Below are 25196 nucleotides of genomic sequence, written 5' to 3' on the forward strand. Positions count from 1 at the left end.
CTATTTTGCTAAATTGGAGGGTTATTTTCTCTAAATTAAGCCTATCTACTCTGTGCAGTTGCTACCAGAAGTTGAGCTCAGGTTTAAAATATTGAAATCCAAATTAATAATCCATTTTCTTGCACATTCTAAATAGGAACAAAGACATAAAGGATTTCAGGCAGTCAGTATTAGCAAACATGCTTATTCTGCTCTAATAATTTTCATTCTTTTAATTAATTCATAATTCATGTTGTTCCCACATTACCCCCTATTCAGTATCTGCAAATTCTTGTGCTCACTTTCAAGTGTTGAAAAATGGGGAAGCTCGGAGATTTCTGCTCAGGAGAGCTGTGATATGGTTGAGGGTTCTGGCAGGCAGTACTTGAGATTACTTCAAAATAAGCACATAAATGCACACCCATTGGAGACGGCAGTGTAAGTCTGATTTGTCTCTCACAGCCCATTGGCAAAAATGATCATTAAAACTTACTGGGATAACCCATTTAAATGCCTTTTTTGCTAACTTTTGAAAATCTATCACATTTATTAACTGCTGCAGAATAGTTATTTTAGCCGAACTAAACCGTTTTTTATTTTAAAGTGTTCAGGAGCTCCAAACCTTCACAAACAAATACTTTTTTCTGGTTAGTATAAGTATTATTTTAAATCAGCTGTACACTATAAAATGCTGAATTTGGATTGTCTGACAACCGGTTGCTATCTACAAAGGAGATTCATAGGTCAAGCCTTTAATAAAGTATCAACCTACACATCAATACACCTCCTTTCTCCTAACAATTGCCTATGGAAGTTGCAGTATGTAATATAGAATTAGGAGCAAAATGTACTATTATTCTGGTTGCAAAAATCAGTTACAAGTTTCAACCAGTTTTTTTGCAACTAGGCTCTTATATACAAACAACCTTTTGTACTAATAGGTCAGTTCCCAGCATAATTAATAAAGACCTAGATTGGGTCTCAGTCTGAACTACCTAATCAACATTAAAAAGGTCAGCAAACCATCATACCTTTTATAGCTTTATAAAACATAGGGGCATATGTTCAAGGAAGTGGCAGAGTGAGGCGTTAGCCATCATGGCTTAACGCGTCACTACGCCACTTCAGAAACGCCAGGCTGCACAATATTTGTAACTAGATGGTGCAGCCTTGCATTTCAGCCTGCACTGGCGCTACACTTAGCAGTGTAGCGCCAACACAGGCACCCTTGGACCATAGTGCAAGGGTGTGTGCGTGCAGGGGAAAGATTGCCTATGTTCAGGAAGGTCCCCGTTCCTGTACATAAACAATCTTTAAATGCCATTTTGTCACTTCTCTGTGTTGTGCTTAATGTAGCAGACATGGAAGTCACAAAATGGCATTTTTTTAAAGATTGTGTATGTACAGGAAGGGGCACCTTCCTGTATATAAACAATCCAGGGCATTTTGCTTTTTCCATGTGTGCTGCACAAGGCAGCACACATGGAAAAAGCCAAAACGAGGAGAAATAATGCATTTCTCCAAGTTTCGCCAACTTAAGATCAGATTTTCCCTGGTCTTAATTTTGGAGCTGCCTCCTATTTACGCTGCACTTGTAAATAGGGGGCAGCGTCAAAGTCAATGGGTGTTGTAGTAGAACGCCCACCACAACACCCACTGCCCACCACTGGCACGCTAAGTATAGTGGCTTAACCCTGCCTTGTAAATAAGGCAATGCCCCTATCGCGACCACAAGGTCGTAAAAGTGACAGTAGGGGCTTGTACATATGCCCCATAGAACCTTCTTTTTTCAAAGCAGCTTCTCTTTGCTTTTGAAAAAATACATTTTCTTTTTTTAAAGTTGCAGTGAGAGTAGGCATTGGTCCTTTGGATTGTTTACCTCCATTTGTGAATGGCTTTCCTCTTCCTTGAGAAGGTACTAAAAGTTGAATGTTGTTTCAAACTCATTTAAATGTATTGGATACAAAGTTCATTAAATCGTTGCCCCTTACCGTTATCAGGTTCAATGTAAAACTTGGGAGGGGTTCCAAAATCATCTCCCATAATTGCATACTTCAGATTGTTAAATGGCCAGTCATCATCTGTGAATTTGACCGTCCCAACCAAAGTGTTCAATTCACTATTTTCCACCACGTTGAATATATTAGGTCCTGGTACGGGTGAAAAATCATTCACACGAGTCACTCTAACAATCACAGTCACTGTGCCTGTGAAAGAAATATAAAATAAATGTCACTGACATGCATATTGCTTTGTTCCAAGTTTTACCCTGCATTGACCATTTGACAAAAGTTAGAAAACCAATGTGTGGCCCACAGAGCATTGCTGCGCCTCTTCTAGTTCACAAGGACAGGAGACAATTCTGGTTTTCACCAAGGCAAATCAATGTGAAAGCTAGTATTGTTGGATATGGCTCCATCAGCCTGAGTGTCAGACTATAAATGTGATAATTCACTGCTGTGACATAGCAATGGTTGGTTACAGAGCTCACAGTTGCTACATCATAAAAGAGTTCCAGGCTGCTCTGGCTGAGCTCTGTGACAGCCAGTCAGAAGAGCACTGGAATTTAGGAGCACCGCTTTTGAAGGAATGAGAATGCACAGAGAAGGGTGGGGTGGATAACAGGAGGTCAGTTTTTAAAAAAACCAAATTGGGAGCAGAGAGAAGAGGTAATGTTATATATGCCTACCTTAGTAGTCATCTGCCACTGTGTAGCAGTAGAAAGCAGGGGTAGAGGATATTTTTTGGAGGGCATACAAAACATAAAATTATATATGGGTAAAATCGTGCCTAGAACATTAACATTAGTATCGCAGACAGAATGGCCAGTGACAAAATATCAAAAGGTAGGTTTGCATAGATTTTCTAAACCTAACTCCATATATATGAACCTTGACAAAATATATTTTCAATGCACATGCATGGGGAATTAAGAATAGTAAATCTATACTTCCTTAGAGCTCTTACCTTTCAATATTTTGCCCCTTGATAGTTTGTCCCTGATATTAGTGTACCACAATATTCTTGTACTTGAAATACAAGAGAACAATCAAACAACATCACTGTTACCAATGTATGATCCTATATGTTATACTACTGTCTTTAAGGTAACACATTCCATGCTTTATATCACTCTGCTCTCCTTGCATTGCTCATTTCCTTTAATGAACATTTGATGTTGGTTCATGTTAAGAGACATACTGTCTCAACAGTTGTTTTCCCTGATTAGAGCAACAACCCTAGTGACACAGGGTTTACTAATGGGTTGACAATGTGATCCAAAATGGCAAATGATAATGAGGCACTCAGTGAGTAATTACATACAATCACTATTCTTGGTAATTTTAAAATTAAATTATGCATACACCAGTAGCTGAACTCCATGACTTTACATCATTAGGTGCATATCTTCGGGGTTTGCCTTTGCAGGAATAATCCTATGAAATAGTATATTTTAATTCTGAAAACAATGTAGGACAGTCATAAATTATGTTGTAACGTGACCGCTAAAAAACAAGATTTACTTATTAGGCCTTTTAAATTTCCAAGTTCAAGTAAGGACAAAGGCTAAAGACAACAGGTAGCTAAAGTATGAAAAAACATATCTATGCACTCCCTGTTTTGTGTATTTGGTTTCTGCTATCCAGCTGTTCCCCTGACCGGATTCTTTTAGATTACTTTCTTGGTGGTCAGGGGGGGTCACCTGGTTCGGTCATGTTCTGCAATGAACAGTTTACTTTTTGGTAAGCTTCAATACTCTGAATTCCCTTTGCTCGCAGAAGTCAGTATATTAGGACAGAATCCAGGTCCAAACATAAGAACAGCCGGAAATTGTAAAGAAAAGGCCTCTTGCAGCTTTCTGTGTCCCTGTAACCACTGTGCACCTGCAAAGTGGGCCAGAATTTGCTAGTAGCCTCTTCCTAGCACCCTGGAAGTCTCTAGGTGCTCCCTCTCTGCCAAACTCTTGTGGTGACTTAGCAGTGTACACCTGTGGTTCCATTGGCACCAGGAAATAATTTGGAAGCTTTTGAAAACTTTTTCTCCCGTGCGGGTAACTATTGCGAATAGTTCACAACTGACATCAGACTGAATTTCATATCATCCCCCTGAAAGGCTCCAGCTTCATGAAAAAGACAACAAAGTCCCATTCTGTTTTGGGACTTAGCTTTTTTTTCAAGCAAAAACCTGAAAATGTCCAGGGCCTTTGTGGGACCAACATATGGCAGATATGGATTATGACTTTGAATTTTTTTTTAAGTTTTTGACTTCCTGACTTATACCAAGACTAATCTACTTGATGTATCTGATTAGGGCTCTAATGTGGTTAGCCTCAAATTGTGCCTAGGTCTTTGTCTACCGTGACCATTAACTACCATTGGTGCTTTGCACTTTTTAGTGCAATTTTCACGTAAATCATTACTAATTCATATCTCTAGTTCCCTTATTGGTTTTTTGTCACTTTGGTGTCATTTTGTTCATTACATTTTTCTCTATTTCTCTAATTTATTTTGGGATTTGTTTTGTTTGGTATTTTGACTTCCTTACTGTATTAGTAATCCATAAATACTTTACATATTGCCCTAAGTTAAGCCTGTCTGCGCTGTACCACAGTTGCCAGGAGGTTAAGCTCAGGACAATTTAGTGATGTTAAGGGTTCAGTCTGACATTAATTGCGAATATTTCTTAAGGTGGGTAGCCCCTCATCCCAAATAATAATGGAATTTCTTACATCCATCAAAAAGAAAACCTTCAGTGGTAAATGTTTAAGATCTATGTCAGCAAGGGGCTTAGAAGCCCTATGTACTTAGAGGAAATCCCACGGAAGGGTGGTCATTTTAGAAAGGGGGCTAGTTAATGAATACCCTTTCAGATGCCTTTTCTATGATGGCCTAAGGGGCTCTAACTGATTGTATTGCTGCCCACTGAACTTTCACTGTTTCATCAGCTAAACACATATTGATGCATCCTTGAAACACTGAAGGACCCACTTTGCTTCCTAGTCTAATAGACTCAAGAACTTATCATGGGAAACCACCTTGAAAAAGGGGACCAATGGTGATGACAATATTTCCTAGTAGAGAGCCTCCTGGATTTCTGTACCTGAAATGCAACTGAGGAGAGAGACCTAATCTTAGTAATCCCCTCCCCTCTCCAACGGCAATGCCATCAATCTCTTCTTCTGAAACATCGCAAAAGATATGATGGGAGAATGAATAGGACAATGATTAACTGGAAAGACCCATTTTAAGACTCTGAACATTATCCTGAGCAAAGAAAACAAACTCATCCTTGGCGAAAAGGGGCTTACTAATAGCAGCTCTGCCTTCTGCCTCTAAAAGCGAGCTAATAAACTGGCAATTAAAGGAAAAGGTAAGAAAGCATACATAAGTAGAGGGGGGCCTTTGACTTGTCAGAGTGTCCATTTCCCCAAATCACTCCTAAAACCTGTACAGGAACTTTAGTAACAAAGTAATATCTGCACTTCATCATCATCATAATCTTTATTCGATTTTATAGATAAAATCACAAAAGACAAAACATTTAATTTAAAAACAGCATATAGAATATCAGTATCAAAGTCATTCATGTTTGAAAACTCCCACCAGAAAAGGCACAAGAAAAAAACAGGTAAAAGGTGAATTAAACAACTGTAAAAAAAGTAAGGCTGACCTAACTTGGTTAAAATTAAGCGGTGATAGAATCGGGCGCATAAAATTGTGGCACAGGTAACTATATTTTGGGCAAAATATAACCACATGTAATGTGTCATTAATCGAGATGTTATCGCAGTTGGATGGGGGCAGGTCTGGGTATTTGAAATAACCCCGATTAAAAGGGACCAGTTGATGAAAGAAGTTTAACCTAAAATAGGTCAGCATAATCTGTGCACTTGCCAAAAGGTCTTACTGACGTAATCCTTACCTTTGGCAACTTCATTTGAATATATGAAAGGTCAGACAGAAGTGGTCAAAAGCAGGGAACACCCTGCCTTACTTGTCCATCACAGTATTATCCTTCCCCTGAAGGTGTGTCTCAGAGTGCAAGGTCAGATTAGTCTCTTCCGAACTGACTCTCTGATATATTTGGGCTTTTAGAGATTGAGAATGTGTCCCTGACTGATTGTTGAGGTAATGCTGTGTTACTTTATTGTCTGTCTTCACCATCGGAACCTGTTCTACAGAAGGTGAGAGAGGTGGAGAAGAGCTTAAATTCTGCTTTCATTTCCCTCCAATTTGAAAAATGGGTTCTCTCCTTTGGGAGTCATTTCACTTGTACTGTTGGTGATCCAAGGTGACACCACACACGATATTGCTTGTGTCTGTGGACATGACTAGTGGCGACGGCAGGGACAAGGAAATTCCATTGAGTTGAGCAAGTATGTTGAATTCATCCACCACTGTAGCTCTCCCCAAATGTAATTTGTTTCTAGAAGGTTCTCCAATTTCTGCAAAGCTGGATCCCATTATTCAGAAGATAATGTACTAGAGGACCCAAGTGAAAGTCCAAGATACTGGGACACTACAAGATGCTTGTTAAGGGAGAGACAAAAAGAGCAAAAAGAAATTTTGTAGAACATTGTTTTATACCCTGGACTTACCATGTGATATTGGACACAAAGCCACTCCCTTACTAAAACTATTGTCTCCTTTCCCAGACTGCACAGCAAAAATGTTAAATCTTAAATGGAGTAGGCTCACCATCCCCAAGAAAAGTCAAGCTTTGTAAGGACCTGGCAACCCAACTTTGTATGCTCTAGAATGATGACCTATGATGAGAACTAAACAAGCCATTATTTCAGAAAAAGATGCACTCAAATTCCCTGCCTCCAAGGAGAACCCCAAGTGGAGCCCGAAACTTTGTGAACACCCTTGAAGAAGATATTAAGCTGAAGGGGAGTACTTGCAATTGCCAATGATGACCTTCTACCCAGAACCATATACATGTATTGTTGCAGGGATTCTGTGTTTGCACAGAACTATGCACAGGAAACCAGGACCTCAGAGAATTGTGGTGTACCAGAAACTCCCCTCAGAACCAAGAACCCCATATCCGACTAGCTTAGTGTCCCATTCGTTAGCCTAGATCTAGCTAGGCGGTACCAATGTATAGACAAACCAGAACATGTGACTTAGATATTTCTCAGGAGTGGTGTGCATCCGAAATACCAGTTTGTACTTATTTATCAGTCCACAACAGAATAATACATACACGGTAAAGTTTAAAGAGTTTATTTTATAAACCTCACGTCCTAAGATGCAGTACTTTGGCTAACACTAGCAGACAAATGGTTAAGATCAAAACCATCAGCATTGTTACAATACCATACAGAATAAAAGGAGCAATCATAATATTAATGACAGTGGTATGCAGCCACACTCCTTTCTCTAGCAACTAATAAATTATTATTAGACTAATAGAAGGTCTCATAGGCTAACAGGGGGGACCCCATACCGTATAGATCAGCTTAGTAGAATCACATCAAAGGATCAGCTAGCTCTCTCATGCATCAGCTCTTCTGTTCGAATGAATGCTAAAACATTCTGTACTGTAATATTAAAGGCACTTGTCCTTCAGATGTTGGCAGCTGCATGTATGATATGTCTAAAAAGTGGTACGATCAATCTGAACACAACACTCTGCACCGTCTAGTGTCCTAGCCTTGTTCTTTACATGATGTACAGACGAAGGTCGCAGCACACTATTAAGAATGTTAAACAATAAACTGTTATCCTGTAAGGCAAAGTCGAGTAAGCATTTCTAAAATGAATAACATATAACAACAGTGCCGCGTGCAAAGCAGCAGAAACGGCAAGCTGGCTTTCCAACAGTTGACTCGGTTATGCTAACTTAGTGTTGTAAATAGGGAGTGGCTAACCCATATAACACCCCCCCCTTGATCGAATCACTAACCACTAGGGGCGCACTTAGCAAGAACGCAGAGTTCAAGTGATATAGAACAGAACCAAGAGCATGAACTATAAGTCCATATAAGGTAAGTGTAAAGTTCGAGAAAAAAATGGTGTAAAAAAATAGAAACGATGTCCCAGAGAAAAAAACATCAAAAAAAAAGTTTTTTCGATAAAAAAATTGACATCTATGGATGCATCCTGTCGTGACTATGTGAAACAGTCAATCCATCAAGGTATATGCACCATAAGTTGCAACAGCTTCCAAGAGGAAATCATTGGAGCTTTCCGCAAAAGTATCTGCCATCCAATTTAGTAGTGGAAAGGAACACACATGTTTCTCAATTATCGGAGCATCCAGCACCATAACAGGACAACTGTCAGCATCCTCGAGATAACTACGTTCAAGGAATTCAATAGCGGCCTCTCCGATATCCCAGTTACCAAGGACTCCTTGTGTAGCACCCAAAGCCATGAACCCAATTCCAGAACAAGCAAACTCATGATCCAGTAACGGACACATCAGTTCATCAAAATCCGGGTCAGGTGACACCAAGTTTGACAGACACAAGTCCAGAGCCCATTGGAAGGGACAATCTAGGCAATGAAAGACAGGCTGCACACAGGTAAAATAAGCAAACCGGAATGACAATCCATACTTGACGCTTAAGGTCGCCAGCGGTAAAGTGCCATAGTAATCAAGCATCTGGCTACGAAGATGTAGCAGGCGGAGCATTCTGTCTTGTAACCCCAGGCGTGCAGCCATAACGAAAAGCGCAGATCAACAAGAGGATCCCGGCCCCAAGAGCCAGTAGCAAGGGAAACCCTCCGTAGATACTTGAAAAAATAGAATGCAAAAACGCGGGGATCACACCAAAAATAGTTTGGAAAGAAGTCACGAGGCCTGAGCCGACAATTTAAAAAAAATGAACAAGGCCAGTCGTAGACGAAGCATTAAGGATAGTCTGTATCAATGTTCCAAAATGTAGGGGCAGGTCAGTATTTAAAAGAGCTTGCACTTCAGTGCGTGTGTTTGCTATGTGAAGAAGAAATGTTTCACGGGACGAAGTCAAAGAAACTTCTCTTTGAGACAAAAGAGCTCTTATTCTACTCATCCTGTTGAACTCTGCGTTCAAGGTCGGAATCGCCGGCCAGATGGATATATCGAGCCTGCCATGCGGGGGTGGGAAAAGGACGTTATTACAGCAAACTACCCTTTGTGAAACGGTGACTATGTACGGAATACCCACGAGCATCCCACAGCAAGCTTCATTATTTAAAAGCAAATAACTACCGTTGGCAAGCAGCTTAAAAGAAGACGTTATAACAGGCACCGGAATACCTTTTAGGACACAAGCTAAATTAGGAGCGTGTATATAGCAAGCGCCATGTAATTGTATATGTCTACAAACCACAGAATGATCAGGAGCAGAAGTACATTCTTCACCTTTCAAGTACACTTCCTTGCCATCTCTCACGCATCTATATGTGAAAGGAAGTGACCAAACTTCGTGCAGGAAGGCATTACCAAGCTGTTCATATCTGCCTATGGCATAAGGTTTCATGCACGAACTGAATTTCAACCTACTGAAAGGCAACGTGATCAATCCGTGTACAAGCCACACAGCCGAATTCAACTCAGCAATAGAAAAAGGTAATGGTTCTAGTTTTTCAATGTGCAGTAATGCGTAAGTTGCGTCTTTCATGGACATAAACTGCTGTTTAACGGTCAAATTAAAAGGAAGGAATAACGAAGACGTATTCATGTAATCCCAAGGGACTTTCCCTGCCTTTAACGTTTGCAAGGTCCATGCAAACTGCATAATTGAACGCAACTGATTCTGACCATGATATAACACAGACACTTCATCTTGCACAATGTCTACGACAGATGAAACAATATTATCTAATGTATAAATTCCAGAAGACAAGGTGTTAATACTATTATCTATAACAGCCAATACTTTTTCCATATTGGCCTGGTCAATAGCACGTAGCCTGGAAGCAGCTTCACTTTGCGATAATTTCCAAACTTCATTGTAAATAGCATAAACCCATCTCTTGGACCTGCCACTCGCAGGACCTTTAACAAAATCATTCAAATCTATTTTGTCATTTAACCGTGATAAATGAAGCTTAACTGAAGCTAATGTGGAATGTTGCAACCATGACTGGCATAACTTACCTACCGAGTAGGTAGTTACCGTGTGTGATGATGGAAAACGAGGGTCTACTCTCAATTGTGTATACCCTGGTGTCAAATTCAGAAACCGACGTTGACAGGAATCTGAACCCGTCTGCCACACCAACCATCCCTCAGGATCAATCGCTGAAATATTGAAGGTGGTGTTGGAGACTAGGGACTGCAACATAGTAAGGGACAGATCTGTGTGATTTGCCCAATTAGGATAAGCACCCAGATCCGGGATTGTGGGGGAATTCATTTTTTTAGATATAGCCAATCCAAAACAGGTGGTCTGAAAAATAGTTGAATTCAAAAATAACATATGATTTGGGATAAGACAGGCACGATGCAAAGCTTCTGTTCCCTGTACCTGCCACGGTTTAGTTCCCCAAACCGATTTAAGATCGATAGTAGCTTTCCAGAGGTCATAACCTCCAATAGCCAATTCATCCATAAAGGATTTGGAATATAATAATTTGGTGTGTGTCAGTCTAACCTTAGAAGCTGGCTCTACCGCCACCTTAAAATAAAAAGAATTAGGGTCAGACACACTAAAATCCGAAAAGTAAGTGAATTTTTTCACTAACGTGGCAGAACTGCCACTCATAGGGACAGGACAATGTTCCCACTGAGTGAAATTAACAAAATTTCGAAAGGTATTTGCCCTGTGTAGGAAATGTGTGCCATAATGTTGATAGCAAAATTGTTCATCATAATTTGCAGTATTTAAATACAAATCCTCAGCATCAAATGCAGCATAATATTTCAAATCAGAAAACAGTGTTTCTATCGCTTGCACATCCCAATCATCTGATCGGATGTTCTGTTTAACTACATCACCCATAGAAACACGAAAAACAGTTGGCACATTAATCACTTCGGTGGGACCATGAATTTGAAAGTTCACAGCATCCCAAGCAATTCCATCACGTACAGGCCAGGCGGTGATGTTCACAAAAGTCTGGTCCCTTTTCATGATGTGTGATGAGGAATGGGGGGCCAAAGTTCCATCAATTAATCGAATTGTAGATCGTTCATTCAGGTAGTGTCCATTTATCAATTTAAAAAACACTACCACAAAGCCAATGGACATGAACAAAAAAATACTTATTAGCACCAGCCAGATGTAAGTCCAAGGTGCAACCAAAAAATGTCTCTTGAACTAGGCAAAAAATTTAGAAATTTTGGAAGGGGCAGTGGAAGTCAATGACTCAGTTTCAAAGGAAGAATGTGACTGGGCAATTGTTGTTGAATGTAATAGAGGCAAAGGTACTTCTGTTGGATAAGCATACTCAGGATCATCAGGTAAACCACCAGCATTAGATGGCACAGAAGGACCAGTAACCGCAAGCTCAATGGAAACTTCAGGCAAGATGTTAGAGGGTGGCACCACAACAGAGTTTCTCAGCATTGAAGGGCAAGAAACTGAAGGTGTCATACTATGGAGAATCGGCCACCCGCTGTAGCTTGACATTGTCATCGAGATGTACCTGTTATCCTTGCGACCAGGAAGGGGAGGTAAAACAACTGTACGCGTACCCAGGACTCCAAGCACCGGGACCGGTGCACAATAAGAGGGGCCGAACTCCTTCTTGTTCTCCACCTTCTCACGGACCAGGTCACCAACTCGAGGTAGCCAGCTGACTACCGGAATCTGGAGCGCTGCTTCTGATGTAGAGGGTACGTGTCCTTTCGCTAGAGTGTCTCTGGCTTCTTGTAGATTCTGCAATACAGCACAGTGGTCATCTAGGTCAAAAGGGGCGGCTGCTGCCGCTAGACCATCAAGGTCCGGAACAAACATTCTTACTCCAAAGAGCATCATGTACAGGGTCCTCCCACCCAGAGACATTCTGGGGAGATTATTAAGTGCACGTTGTACGTCATACAAGCGGGAGAGCCAGTTCCGGCCTGTACCTAATACCCTCGCTGTCAAAGATTGCTTTAGGTCACGGTTCATCCGGAATGTAGGTACGACCGAAATTCAGAAAACCCAGCAATGATTGTAATTTTTTCAGCGTTGTAGGAGTACAAAGGCGTGCGCACTTCTCAAGGAAGTGCGGAGCCAAGCCGCGACCCTCACTATTGAGTTCGTACCCCAAGAACAACACTGTGAACTCTGCAATGTGGCACTTCGCAAAATTGAATTTGTATCCAAAGTCAGCAAACGTAGTAATTATGCCATCCACGCGAGCAAGGTGTGGGAGCAACTCATCGTCTGTTAGATAGATGTCATCGACATACGAGTATGCATCCGGGTCTATATACTCTAGGAGCGAGACCACTTGAGCAGCAAAGACCCCAGGGCTGTTCTTATAGCCCATAGGTAGCCTTTTGAACTTTCTTTGTTTACCGCCCGAGGTAAAAGCCGTCCACTCACTACTCTGAGGGGACAGGTTATGGCTATAAAAGCCATTGGAAATGTCAAGTGTGGTTTTAAACCGTTTTCTCACAAGACTATCGACGAGAGCCGAACTGTGAGTATTCTGTACCGCGCACGTCCGGCAGTGAGAGTTTAAGTGCCGGTAATCCAAAAATAGGCGGTACGACCCGTCAGGCTTCGTCACAGTGAATAAAGGGTTATTCATAGGGGACACACAAGTTTCAATTACTCCCTGATATTCCAGTTGTTCAAGGATAGTCGCGACGTGAGATCTAGCCTCGCGACGCATGGAATATTGGGGTTGAGGCTGGGGATCGGACCGCAACGGAATCGTATGGTCGGGAGAAATTTTATCCCAGCCCACTTGATTGCGATACAACGCAGGCGCTTGCACCTGCGCCCACTCCCCGGCCAACCTGTTAGTATGTTCCATAGGCACTGTGTGCCCAAAGGAGGGGAGGATCACCACCTCCCCTCTAGGAGCATCTAAAATGAAAGCCGGAGGCCAATCCTCTTCCGCTGACAGAATGTCATAAGAGGAGGACAAATTATCCCAAAAAACTACTCTAATTCTACCATGTATGTCACCCTCTATTTTAAGGATTATGTCAAACATCCTTCCTGGGGTTTTTCACGAGTATCAGCAGTTTCAACACTCACATATGTATCAGTTGCTGTCACCTCCAGATACGGACGCAGTGCTTGCCGCACTACTGTAACTTCCGCCACGCTGTCTAACACCGTTAGAGCCCATGTCCGGTTCTGAAGCAGTGTTCGTACCATCTGAGGCATATCTCGCAGTTAAAGCAGCAACCTTCTTTTTCTGAAATAGAGGTCTTTGACGCGCAGCGTCGTCCTGCTTGCCTTTTACATCAGTCTGACAGGGTTGCTCACGACCTTGAGCACCCCTTCCTCTTCCACGATCTCCGACACCGGATTGTGAAGCCGATGTTTCTTGTGAAGAACGAGGAGAGCGTTCAGAAACCTGAAATCTGTCAGGTGACTTAATATTAGAACGATAGCGCAAATCATATTTGCGTTCAGTAGTCGACTGAACTGGCGAGGCAGAACGTGACCTACACTTCTGTTGCTGCTTTCCCTATTTTTTGTTACGCCAACTTTCCTTCGGAAACTTGGGCTTTTCGTCTTTTGTAGACGAACTCACCTTAGTCTGCTGTACTACTTCAGGAATCTTAACGGTGGGTTTCACGCCTAAGGCGCTACGTCCCACCATTCTGTAGGCTTTTGCAATAATTTTTGCAAATTCCCTGGGCTTGTCGGCAGGAGCCACAAGTTCCAGCATATTGCCTACTTGGAACTGCAGAGCATCTCCTTTTAGGTTCCCCATCACCATGGAAGAAACCACATCGAAGCTGTCGACAAGCCTCATTCCCAATTCAATGGCCTCCTCTGCACCATGATTTTCCTGAACTTTCTTGATGACAGAGGGTAGTACTGACATAGACGGAGTGCCATAGCACTTCGAATAGGTCGCGGCAAAGACCGTGACCCAATTGTTACAATCAACAATATCAGGTACCAGATCTTTTGGTAAAGTAATGGTGAGTATCCTGTGTTTATCCACAGGAGAAGTGTTTGGAAACACGGCTTCCAGTTGATCAAACTTTTCAGCCAGTAAGGAAATTCATCCTTATTTTGGGGGCGCTTGCCTACAACCGCATTAACCATCACGGGACTAATGACCACAGCTCGGTGGTCAGTCGTGTGACCCGCAACAGCAGGTGCCCCCATCTGTACGTTGCGAGACACGTACTGCACTAAAGCCCTATGGACCGTAATCAGGGCAGTGTGCAGTACCCGTAAGTCTGCCACCCCAACCGTCATATAGTTTGGATGGGGTGTAAAACCGGCCAGCACCGTCCAATCAGCCCCTGCAATTGACAAAGGGCCAAGTCTTGGCGGTGCTACCGTATGGGGAAGGGTGCCATTAAACCAAATAGTATGCTGCCAGGCAGAAATAGGTATCTCTAGTGTCCTATACGGAGCATAAGCTGCTGGTACTTGTGTGGCAGTATATTCGTGGAACGTATCATCCTCATCCACTTCTGGAAAAGTCACCCAAGAGTAAAACAACTCATACGGGTGTGCTGCGTCAGCAGCTACCACAAAGACCACAGCCAGCCTGTCATCAGGCACCCCATACGTCCACAAATGCTGACATAGAGGAACCCTACTATGTGCGGCTATATTGACCGCCATTAGGAAACACTAAAGAATAACGACAAGTCTTACAGTAGCACTTGGGTTCAGTAAAAACTAATCTTTTTAATTGTCAAGCTTGAACGAACCTCTAGTCGAAACTCAGGTAGATTAAGCCGTCACTCCCGTCATCCAGAAACCAGAGTGAGGGCGTTGTGGACTAATAAAAGTACTACTAATGCGTATCAGAACTTAACCACGTTGGGCGCCATGTTGCAGGGATTCTGTGTTTGCACAGAACTATGCGCAGGAAACCAGGACCTCAGAGAATGGTGGTGTACCAGAGACTCCCCTCAGAACCAAGAACCCCATAACCGACTAGCTTAGTGTCCCATTCGTTAGCCTAGATCTAGCTAGGCGGTCCCAATGTATAGACAAACCAGAACATGCAACTTAGATATTTCTCAGGAGTGGTGTGCATCCGAAATACCAGTTTGTACTTATTTATCAGTCCACAACAGAATAATACAGACACGGTAAAGTTTAAAGAGTTTATTTTATAAACCTCGCGTCCTAAGATGCAGTACTTTGGCTAACACTAGCAGACAAATGGTTAAGATCAAAACCATCAGCATTGTTACAATACCATACAGAATAAAAGGAGCAATCATAATAATAATGACAGTGGTATGCAGCCACACTCCTTTCTCTAGCAACTAATACATTATTATTAGACTAATAGAAGGTCTCATAGGCTAACAGGGGGGACCCCATACCGTATAGATCAGCTTAGTAGAATCACATCAAAGGATCAGCTAGCTCTCTCATGCATCAGCTCTTCTGTTCGAATGAATGCTAAAACATTCTGTACTGTAATATTAAAGGCACTTGTCCTTCAGATGTTGGCAGCTGCATGTATGATATGTCTAAAAAGTGGTACGATCAATCTGAACACAACACTCTGCACCGTCTAGTGTCCTAGCCTTGTTCTTTACATGATGTACAGACGAAGGTCGCAGCACACTATTAAGAATGTTAAACAATAAACTGTTATCCTGTAAGGCAAAGTCGAGTAAGCATTTCTAAAATGAATAACATATAACAACAGTGTCGCGTGCAAAGCAGCAGAAACGGCAAGCTGGCTTTCCAACAGTTGACTCGGTTATGCTAACTTAGTGTTGTAAATAGGGAGTGGCTAACCCATATAATAGTATGATCAGATGGAAAAATGGTAGTATGAAGGTAAGGATCCCTGAGCTTCAATGCTGTTATCCACTCTCCTGGAATTATCAGTGGAACTATATGCTTCAATGTTTCAATTTTGAATTGAGATTTCCTTAGGAATCGGTTCAATTTCTTTAGATTCATAAGCCTGAGTCTTCCTGGTGACTTTTAAACCAGAAAACCACTTGAAGGGGAGGCTAGGGCGGTCAACCTCATATCTGGGGAACTGGGTTCGAGTCTCGGCAATGACGCTGACCATCCTGTGATTCTGGGCAAATCACTTAATCCCCCCGTGCCTAACAAAAAAAATGAATGTGTCCTCATGTAATGCAACTGGTGCTATGTAAAGTGCTCTGATACCCCATTCGGGTCAAGTTTACGCTATATGAAACTCTGTAAAAAAAAAAAAAAGGCCTGTCCTTCCCGTGATTTTGGCCAATGACAAATTGCATTCTTTGATAGGAGATCTGCATGCACTTGAGTTAATGCCAGATACGTGATTGGACTCTGCAAATAGGCCTCAATCTAGAGGAATCTCAATAAATTCCAAAGAAAATCCCTGACTTATTATTTGCCGTACCCAAGCATCTGACATATCTTCTTTCCTTAGCTGATGAAAAAATAAATAAGATGACCTTGTAATGGAATTTTTACATAGTCAGGATGTTTTCTTGGGCTTTAGAAGAGGAGGAGGAACTCTGGTGTCCTGGTTCCTAAATGGAAATTATTTGTTACTTTATTCATTCCTGTTTGAAATTGAAAATCTCTCTGTCACCTCTAAATTACCTGTGTGGAGTATCTGGCTTGATCTGAGCATTACATTTGAGCATTAAATAATTGAGTATGTTTCTTATTGTAAAAGCTCTCTGAAGTAGAATTTAAAGGAGATCATCAAACAACTTATTTCCAGAAATATGTAGTAGGCTGGGTTTCTGAGTACCCTTACCCTGCCAATCTTTGGGATAAATATTGCATTGAGCAGCAATATTGAAAACTATAGATAAAGCTGAATCTTTTAAACTGTCACTTGTAACATGTGACAGAAATTGTGCATGCATTTCCTCACTTCCAAAAAGGTCTGAACAGACAACGTCCTCCTGAATGGCTGCAGTTATGCTTAGAAGTCTTTAACAAGTCACTGTGATGCATAATCCACTCAAATTATGGTACTCTCAGACAGATTCACTCCAGAGAATCCTTTTTCAATGATGCCTTAACCTTACAGTCTACTAGGCCTGTCACTGACACGTCCTCAGAAATAGCAGTTGACTGCCCAGCCAGGTTAGCTATCACTGTCTTAACAGTTGAAGGTAATTCCATGTCCCCTTTAGCAAGAGGATATAAACTTATCAAACCTTTAGGAAGATCACCTTACTCTGGATTCTCCCATTCTTTTTGAAGAAGAACCGTGATCTCTTTAAAACAGCTAAACACAGTGGATGAAACTGAGGCTGCTGGCAATTCATCCTAAATAGGTTTCTGCACATTTTCTACCAAATGCTTAAAAAAGGTAGCAGATTCTGACGTCTGAATGAATTTACCTTTAGAAGCGGATTCAAGTGCTTGAAACTCCTTCAACTAATACTCAGGAGAGTACCAAGATGACACTAATGAAGTAGATGAAACATTTACTGAAGAAACGGAAGGAGAAGAAGAAAGAGAATAACAGCTACTGAAATTATTGTTTTATTTCTGAAGAACCTCAGGCAAAGAAGATGTCATATAATACATCTATTCTTCAGATATTTTGAATCCAGCAGGAGGCAGAAAAGGAACAGCATTTTATTGTGTGTTTCCTGTCATCAACATCATCCATAAAATAACTGCATTTCTTAAAGAAGTGTTTCCTGTGATCCATGTGAAAGCACAGAACATATCCACACAAACCTTATAAAAGCATCCCAAATTATATAGGTAAATGAAATGCTCCAATTCAGCACCCCTTTTTTTTCTAATTTAATCACTATCAACAGGCGTGCTTTTTTACATACAAAAGAAAGTTATCCTTAAACATAAATGTGTATTTAAACATATATAATAGGGGCTAAAAAAAACATTAAAAGACATTATTTACACTTTTTCCAAGGGAAAAATGTAAACCTTGAAAAAAATAGAAGGAAAAAGCCTGCTGCTGAATATATATGTATATATTACCAAGTGGGGGTTGCCACTAGTTTGTTATAGTTAGGCCAGAGTTTCCATAAGAAATGCACTTTTTGTGATGCTAATAACTTTTTTTTCATTTATTTACATTTTTGTTTATCGAGAACATCTGTGGATGCAGCAGGATATTACAGCGGAGCACTCTAATCTTCACATTAGAAGAGGAGCAAAAACTCCATACAGCCTGTGCATAACATCTTCTAGTGCAGGAGCCCATCATTGTCATGTCATACAGTTGTATACTTAATTCCGGGTTATAACATAAAGAGCTTCAAATAGAAAGAAAAAGAAACCATAGGGGAAATGGAAAAGGGGAGGAAAGGGGGGGGGGGGCTGACCTCCTCATGCTGTGCCATGCCGTCATTTTACTTCTAACAGCCATCAGTCTGGTCCATTTTCCTCAGATGTGTTCGGCAGCTAAAGGGGCAGGGGAGTGAGATCCAGTGTCATCTCTCGAACTCTGCCGCAGATAAGTCTGTAGCGGTTCCCAGATATCTCTGAGGCATGCTTGGACAGGCCTAAGGTCCCAGTAGACAGCTGTCTGTGGCAAAATGCTGCGTCTCCTCAGAGCCAGTCCTCCTCACGAGGAAGCTGGCAGCAGCCCCAGCACACCACAATATGTCGTTTAGCACGCAGCAAAAGCATGGACATTAATTTCCTGTTTCCTACGGGCACGGTACAGCATATCCCAGCAGCGTAATCAAGGAGTTGAGTTCCATGTGTAGATCTAACATTGCATCAATTACATGAAAGATATTTCCCCCGTAGTGACCAATGTCAGGGCAGTCCCAAGACAGGTGCAGGAAAGTTGCACTAGGGGCCAGGCACCTCAGATATAGTGCATCATCTATCAGGCCTACCTTGTGGAGCCATTCTGGTGTCCTATATAACCTGTGTAACAATTTAAAATGGATCAGATGCAGCCTATAGTTAGGGGACAATTCTCCAGCATGCAAACAGCTGAATACCCAATGTTCTTCTGAAACAGTTATGCCCCACTAGGACTTCCATTCCTGACGCACTTTAGGGGTACATACTGTCTCTGTGCGCTGCATTTCAAAGTAAAGTTGCGTGATCAATATGTGGGGAGAAGGGCTCATCAAAAAGCTTTCTATCACCTGAAACATGGGCGGTGCAGCTGGGAAGGATACAAAGCTGATGGGTAATGCGGCCTGGAGCTGGTAGTAGGTCATTCTGTCCAATACACTAATCTTTTCTCTCTCCTGGATCTATAAAGGCTCCTTTTGGGAACGCATCTCCCATTGTGTTAAGCTGGAGTCTCCTCAATCTAGCACAGGTCCCAGCATCTGCAGAGAACGGTAAGATGGGATGCCTGATTAGTGGTATAGAGGGGGGCTCACAGCACCTCCAGCCGCGCCCTCCAGCGCAGCTCATGCTAGGCCCACACAGTGCAACTGTGGTCTAGGTTGCGACCTGTAGAGAACTGCACTCAGCAGGTGTGGCACAGCTTGGTCATGTTCAGGTGCTGTGTGCACCATAACTTGCGTAGGGAAATCCAGATTGCGCCTGTGCACAGCAATAAAAAAGATCCGTGTCTGGTGCACCCATTCCGCCCTGCTCAAAGGGAAGTGTTAGGATTTCCCAAGAGGTCCTGGGTTGTTTCCCACCCCATGCCAATGTAATCATGTTCGACCGTTATCTACACCTAAAGTTACTTTTACGAGGAAGGGAAAGATTAATAGATAAAAAAAGAAATTTGGGTAGACTGACGATTTTGGCTATGGCCAGTCGGCCAGCCAGTGGCAAAGGCAATCCCATCCACTGCTTCAGTCAGCTCTCCAGCCATTCAATCAGTCGGCCATAGTTGAATTGCCATAGTTCTTCAACATCACGGCTTAACCAAATTCCCAGATAGTTCACTGGGCTGTCCGCCCAACATAGCGAGAATTCCAATTGGAACTGCTCCATGGCCTCCGTTAGCGGGAAGTTGACCGTCTTTGCCCAGTTGATGAATATGTCCGATAGCCCTCCAAGCCTGATGAATTCTGTAATCAGAGGATCCAAGTTCTCGGCCGGACGTTTTACATATAGTGTGACATCGTCTGCGTATAGGGAGACAAGTATCACCCGGGCGGGTGAAGGCCAGACCCCGGTGCTCATGATTCTGCCTGATGCGGGCCACCCGGGTTTACAGAGCCATAGAAAAAGAAAAGGGGATAGTGGGTATCCCTGCCTCGTTCCCTGGGAGACATGAAACGGAGGAGATATCACACCATTAACCTCGCAATGGGGATTGAATATAAGGGGGCAATCAATATAATGTATTTGAGAGAATCAAATGCCTTGGTGGCCTCCAGGAAAATAGCAGCCAACTGCAGCAAAGGGTCAGTCTCCTGCCTTGTTGCCATGAAGATGCATAAGCTGTGTGCCGTGGCCATACCTGGGATAAAGCCAGACTGGTCAGGTCGCATCACTCGGGGCAGCAAGGGAAAAAGCCTTGATGCAATAAGCTTTGCCAGAATTTTGTTGTCCAGATTATTCATGGATAGCGGCCTGTTAGATTCACACTTCTGTGGGTCTTTATCAAGTTTTAGGATTGTAATGATAAGCGCTTCACGAATCTGGGGAACCGGGTTTGACTCTCGGCAATGACGCTGAACATCCTGTGATTCTTGGCAAATCACTTAATCTCCTCGTGCCTAAAAAAAATAAATGTTTCCTCATGTAACGCAACTGGTGCTCTGTAAAGCGCTCTGATACCCAATACCTTCGGGTCAAGTTCACGCTATATAAAACCCCGAAAAAAAAAAAAAATGAGGTACGGAGCTAGTAATTTAGCATATTATTTATAAAATGCTGCCGATAGGCCATCCAGACCTGGGTCCTTATCTCCCAGCAAAGCGCAAATTACACTAATCCCCTCCTCTTCTGTGAATGGCTTGTCCAGATAGCTTTAGTGCCCATTCCCAAGCCAGAGCAGCTATATTGAGTCAAAAAAACTCACCAAGATCAGGGGGGACCCTCCATTGCTTCGCTTCATATAAAGAGGTTTAAAAAGAAATCATTTCCATCTGGACAGCTGCCTGACCTACCACTGTCTCATTTCCAGAAGTGCGTAGTTCCACGATATAATCAATCGCCCAGGGCTTCCTGTGGAGGCCCGCCAAAGTCTTACCCGCCCAATCTCCCTCTCCATATCTTCTAGCACTCGCCTCCCTGCCAAGAAAGTAAGTCTGACGCAAGGCCGCCTCTTATCTTGTCTCTGATGCGGCTCAGTATCTCTGCATTATTAATATTAAAAAATTCTCTCTCAAGACCTCGTATCTCTTCTTCAATTTGCTCAAGCTCTTCCTGCAGCAAGCGCAGTACTCCCCCCTGCTTTGCAATACAATCCCCCTGTATAACTGTCTTGAACGCATCCTATAGTATCAAAGGGGACTCAACTGTGCCCTCATTAAGAGCAAAGTATTCTATTATTGCAGCCCTGATGGTTTCCCGAAACGCCTGCTCCCACAGGGGACCGGGTGGAAGCCACCACCTGAACGCCCTACTTAGGTACTCTGACATGGAAAGGTCCACGAGTACTGGGGAGTGGTCTGATAGGGTTCTAGGTAAGTGCGCAACAGCAGAAGCCCATAAAGCCAGCCAGTAATCAATCCTCAACCAGAATGGGGCTGCAAAGGTCACACATGTGCCCTCCTCTCTATTTCCATTCCTGCACCACCAGATGTCTACTAGTTCATTGTCTACTATAATAGTATGGAGTTGTGCTACCGCTCTGGGATGAGGGTGCCGGGCATCACTCGACTAGTCCTTTCAAGGATCCAACATTACATTGTAATTCACACCCCACAGCATTGCACCAGGCCAGAGAGTGTCGATGAGCCTCCAAACCTCCGCAAAAAATTCCGGTTCATCTAGTTTAGGGCCGTAAAATGAGATCAGTCTGATTGGGTGCTCCCCAAGCATGCCTGCCAACATTACATACCTCTCCTGTGAATCCCATAAAGCCATTCGCATGTACCAAGGCAACCCCTTTCTGATGAGTATAGCCACGCCAACATGTAATTCGAATAGCAGGCCACATGTTTTTCACCAATTCGTCCCGCCCGTAAGCGTGCACAGGTATGTTCAGTCAAGTGCAGTTCCTGCAAGAAGCAAATGTCCGCCCCATGGTCATTCAAGTGTGCAGCCACTAATCTCGCCTTCTGCCTATCATTCAGGCCATGGACATTCCAGGTTATTGCTTTTAGTCGCATCATCACCATGATTCATACATCCATTCACTCAACATCAAACTCGTCCTCTCACTTGAGAATCCTCCCTGAGGAGTGTAAAAGTGAGAGGATGGCAGCTGAACAAGGGGGTGAAGGAAGAAAGGAATGGACAGAAATGTTACATCTCATCAGCACCCCAAATAAAGCCTACCCCTCTCCCACTGAAGCCTCCCAAACAGCCTGAATATAAGCCCCCAACAAAGCCATCTGTGGCAATCAGTGAAACAGTGAACAGGAATTATCCCTGAGGGGAACCACTAGGTGCCCAGCTCGTCCAAGCCAGAAGCAGCTGGGTGACTGGACCCTGGGTATGCAACTGGCTGAATATGCCCAACTGCCAGAAAAAGCAAACATCAACAGCCAGTCAGATAATAGAGAGATAAAAGGAGTGGGTATTCACGTTCCTGCAAGTCATAATTTTCCATCATGTAGTCGAAGATCCAGGACCCTGTCCATGGTGCTGCGTCATTCAGTCATTATCACTGATGAGGCTACAGTCCTCAGAGTCCTTCTCTGAACACGGAGTCGGCTTGGCTGGGTGGAGGTCTCATATGAATTGGCAGCCGCCTTTGGATCCATGAAGTGGGAGGTTTTGCCAGCATGAAATATGTACAATTTTGCGGGGTAGACTAGAGAATACTTGACATCCAGCTTTTGTAGAGATAGTTTGACCTGCATGAAGTCACTTCTCACTGCCTGTGCCTCCAGAGTGAAATCAGGGTAGAAGGACATATTGGTTCCTTGGTAAGTGACTGTTCGCTGGTCTCTCGCTAGCCTAAGTACACTAGCTCTATCCCGATAATTTTGTAGGCAGGTGATTATTGGTCTGGCAGGTGTCCCCAGCGGAGGCCTTGGTCTCAATGCCCTGTGTTCTCCCCCCCCTTTGCACACAGGTGACAGTGATTCCCCAAATAGAGCCCTCAGCATTTCTTCTACTTGGTCCTCGACCCTGGACATGGTGTGGACTCTGGGACCCTCACTATCCTCACGTTATTTCGCCTCGACCTAGCTTCCAAGTCCTCATTTTATTGTGAATTACCTCTAGGACTTTTTCCATGCTGAGCAGTTTGTCTCTTGTCGTGCTCCCCTCGTGCTCCTATGTGGAGGTGCATTGTTCTAGATGTCCAATGCATTCATCGTGACTAGTCACCTTCTCTTTCAATCAATAAAATCTGTCTGTTAGGGAGTCTATTTTATTATCAATGGCTGTTAGGGATTGCCTGAGATCTCTGAACATCTCCTGGATGTCTAGTTCTTGGTAGAACTAGCGTCAACGTTCTGCTTCCTGCTGACCCTGTTCCATGGGTGCCAGTCCCCTGGGTGGTTGCGCTGTACAAAAACCAGTTTGGACTCCGAGTGTCTGACTTCCTCATATTGGCGGTTCCCTCCCACACTCCCACGAAGCCGCTGCCCACCTTGCCCAGGAGTGCAAGGGGCTGGGGCCACTTTACTGGGCAGTGTCGAAGAATCTACTGCCAGCACAGCTTAGAGGGCACCACACCAGGACAGCAGTCCCCCTTCACTATGTCGCATATGCAACGACAGCCTAATCAATTTGGGACTGTGTCCCGCTTTACAGGCAGCATGGGGGGGTCCTCATGTATGCAGTTATCCCCTGTATTCACATGCAGGGGGTAAGTGAGCCGCTGCTTCACTCTCATGGGAGCAAGCTCACCGCTGGTGTTTCACAGTTGTGATGAATGGGGGGCAGGAGTCTGAGCACGTCCAGGTATGACAGTTCTGTTCAATATCCTCCAAGACCCACTCTCGGGTCCACCTGTTGGCCAAGTCTTTTCCACCAATCGGCCTCTGTACCACCAACTGCTGTGTCCTTTTTTGTGGGGCCCCAGGCAGCACCGCTTGACTTTTGCATTAGCCTAGGGCTCCGCCTTATCACAGGTCCCTCCGCCGCTCATGAGGCCCTGCCCCCAATGTCAGCGCGCTACCAAGACATCTTCTTCTTGGCTGCATCTCAGTCAGGCAGTGGCCAGCCTCTTATATATGAATCCGTGCCGTCTCTTTAAGCCGCTCTATACTGATGCTGCAGCAGCCCTGGGGGCTTCCTCACCTCCACCTCTGGCTTCCAGTTATTCGCTGGCAAGCTCTTTCACACTCCCTCGATGAGGCCTACTGCACCTCCCTTCCGGCCGCTGAGTCGATTTTACTCACAGTGCCGCCTGGCTTGCCTTTGCAGCAGTTCTCAGTTTCCCATTAATCACTTCTCACCTCTGGGGGGGGGCTGCACACCAATCCCAGCCCCTCGTGTCCACCTTCTGCTATCTGTTTTCACAGGAAGATTTACAGCTTAGGGCCCACTGTCCCGCACATCACAGTTCCTCTGTGCTGGGGCTGCAGGCCGTGCCGGCAGCTGGGTCCCGTTTTGTAGTCTATGCTCTGGCACTCACCATCTCAAGGCAGGATCCAAATGGTTGTTGAATCACCCCCTACTTGCTGATCTGTGTCGCTGCCGATTTGATGAGTGGATAAAGTGCGGATTACCCGTCTAGACTGAAGATCCTCACATAGTGGCAGCCATCTTGTAGCCGGGCTCTCTAGCGCCCCCGTAATGTTAATAACTTTGACACCATTTGACGAATCTCCATGAATCTGCCCAAATAGTTGCTACTGTTTGACTTACTTGTGGCTTAATAGTTTCAGGATGATCCATCAAGTGTGGTCCAGCAAAAAAGGGGTCAAAAAATCAAAATCCCCAAGGCTATAGCTAAAACTGTTGGTCATAATTACAAAAAATTTGGCCGAAAGGTTGTGATTTTTGTGATTTGGTGTAAATCCATTCAGAGTTTTTTGATAAATTAAAGTTCTACAAATATTTGTATAGCATGGCGGTTGGGTGAGTGAAAGGCTCGTGAGTCGTGAGAGGCTCGCTAGAGCTCAAATCAAAAAAACAGAGCTGTGTGATTAGTGGAGAGGCTTGTTTTCCCTGTCAGCCTTCTCGCTCC

General features: G+C 43.5%; 1 protein-coding gene across 1 annotated transcript in view; it reads right to left on the minus strand.

Moving 5' to 3' along the window:
• LOC146855235 (cadherin-related family member 4-like) overlaps positions 1-25196 on the minus strand; it is a 767858-nt gene that overhangs the window by 239660 nt on the left and 503002 nt on the right. The window contains exon 16 of the mRNA XM_085650585.1: positions 1971-2186. Coding sequence (XP_085506711.1) covers positions 1971-2186 — 216 coding nt within the window. The remainder of the gene's footprint in view (positions 1-1970; positions 2187-25196) is intronic.

The sequence above is a fragment of the Triturus cristatus genome, chromosome 4_1, assembly GCF_964204655.1.
Source record: "Triturus cristatus chromosome 4_1, aTriCri1.1, whole genome shotgun sequence".
Classification (NCBI taxonomy): Eukaryota; Metazoa; Chordata; class Amphibia; order Caudata; family Salamandridae; genus Triturus; species Triturus cristatus.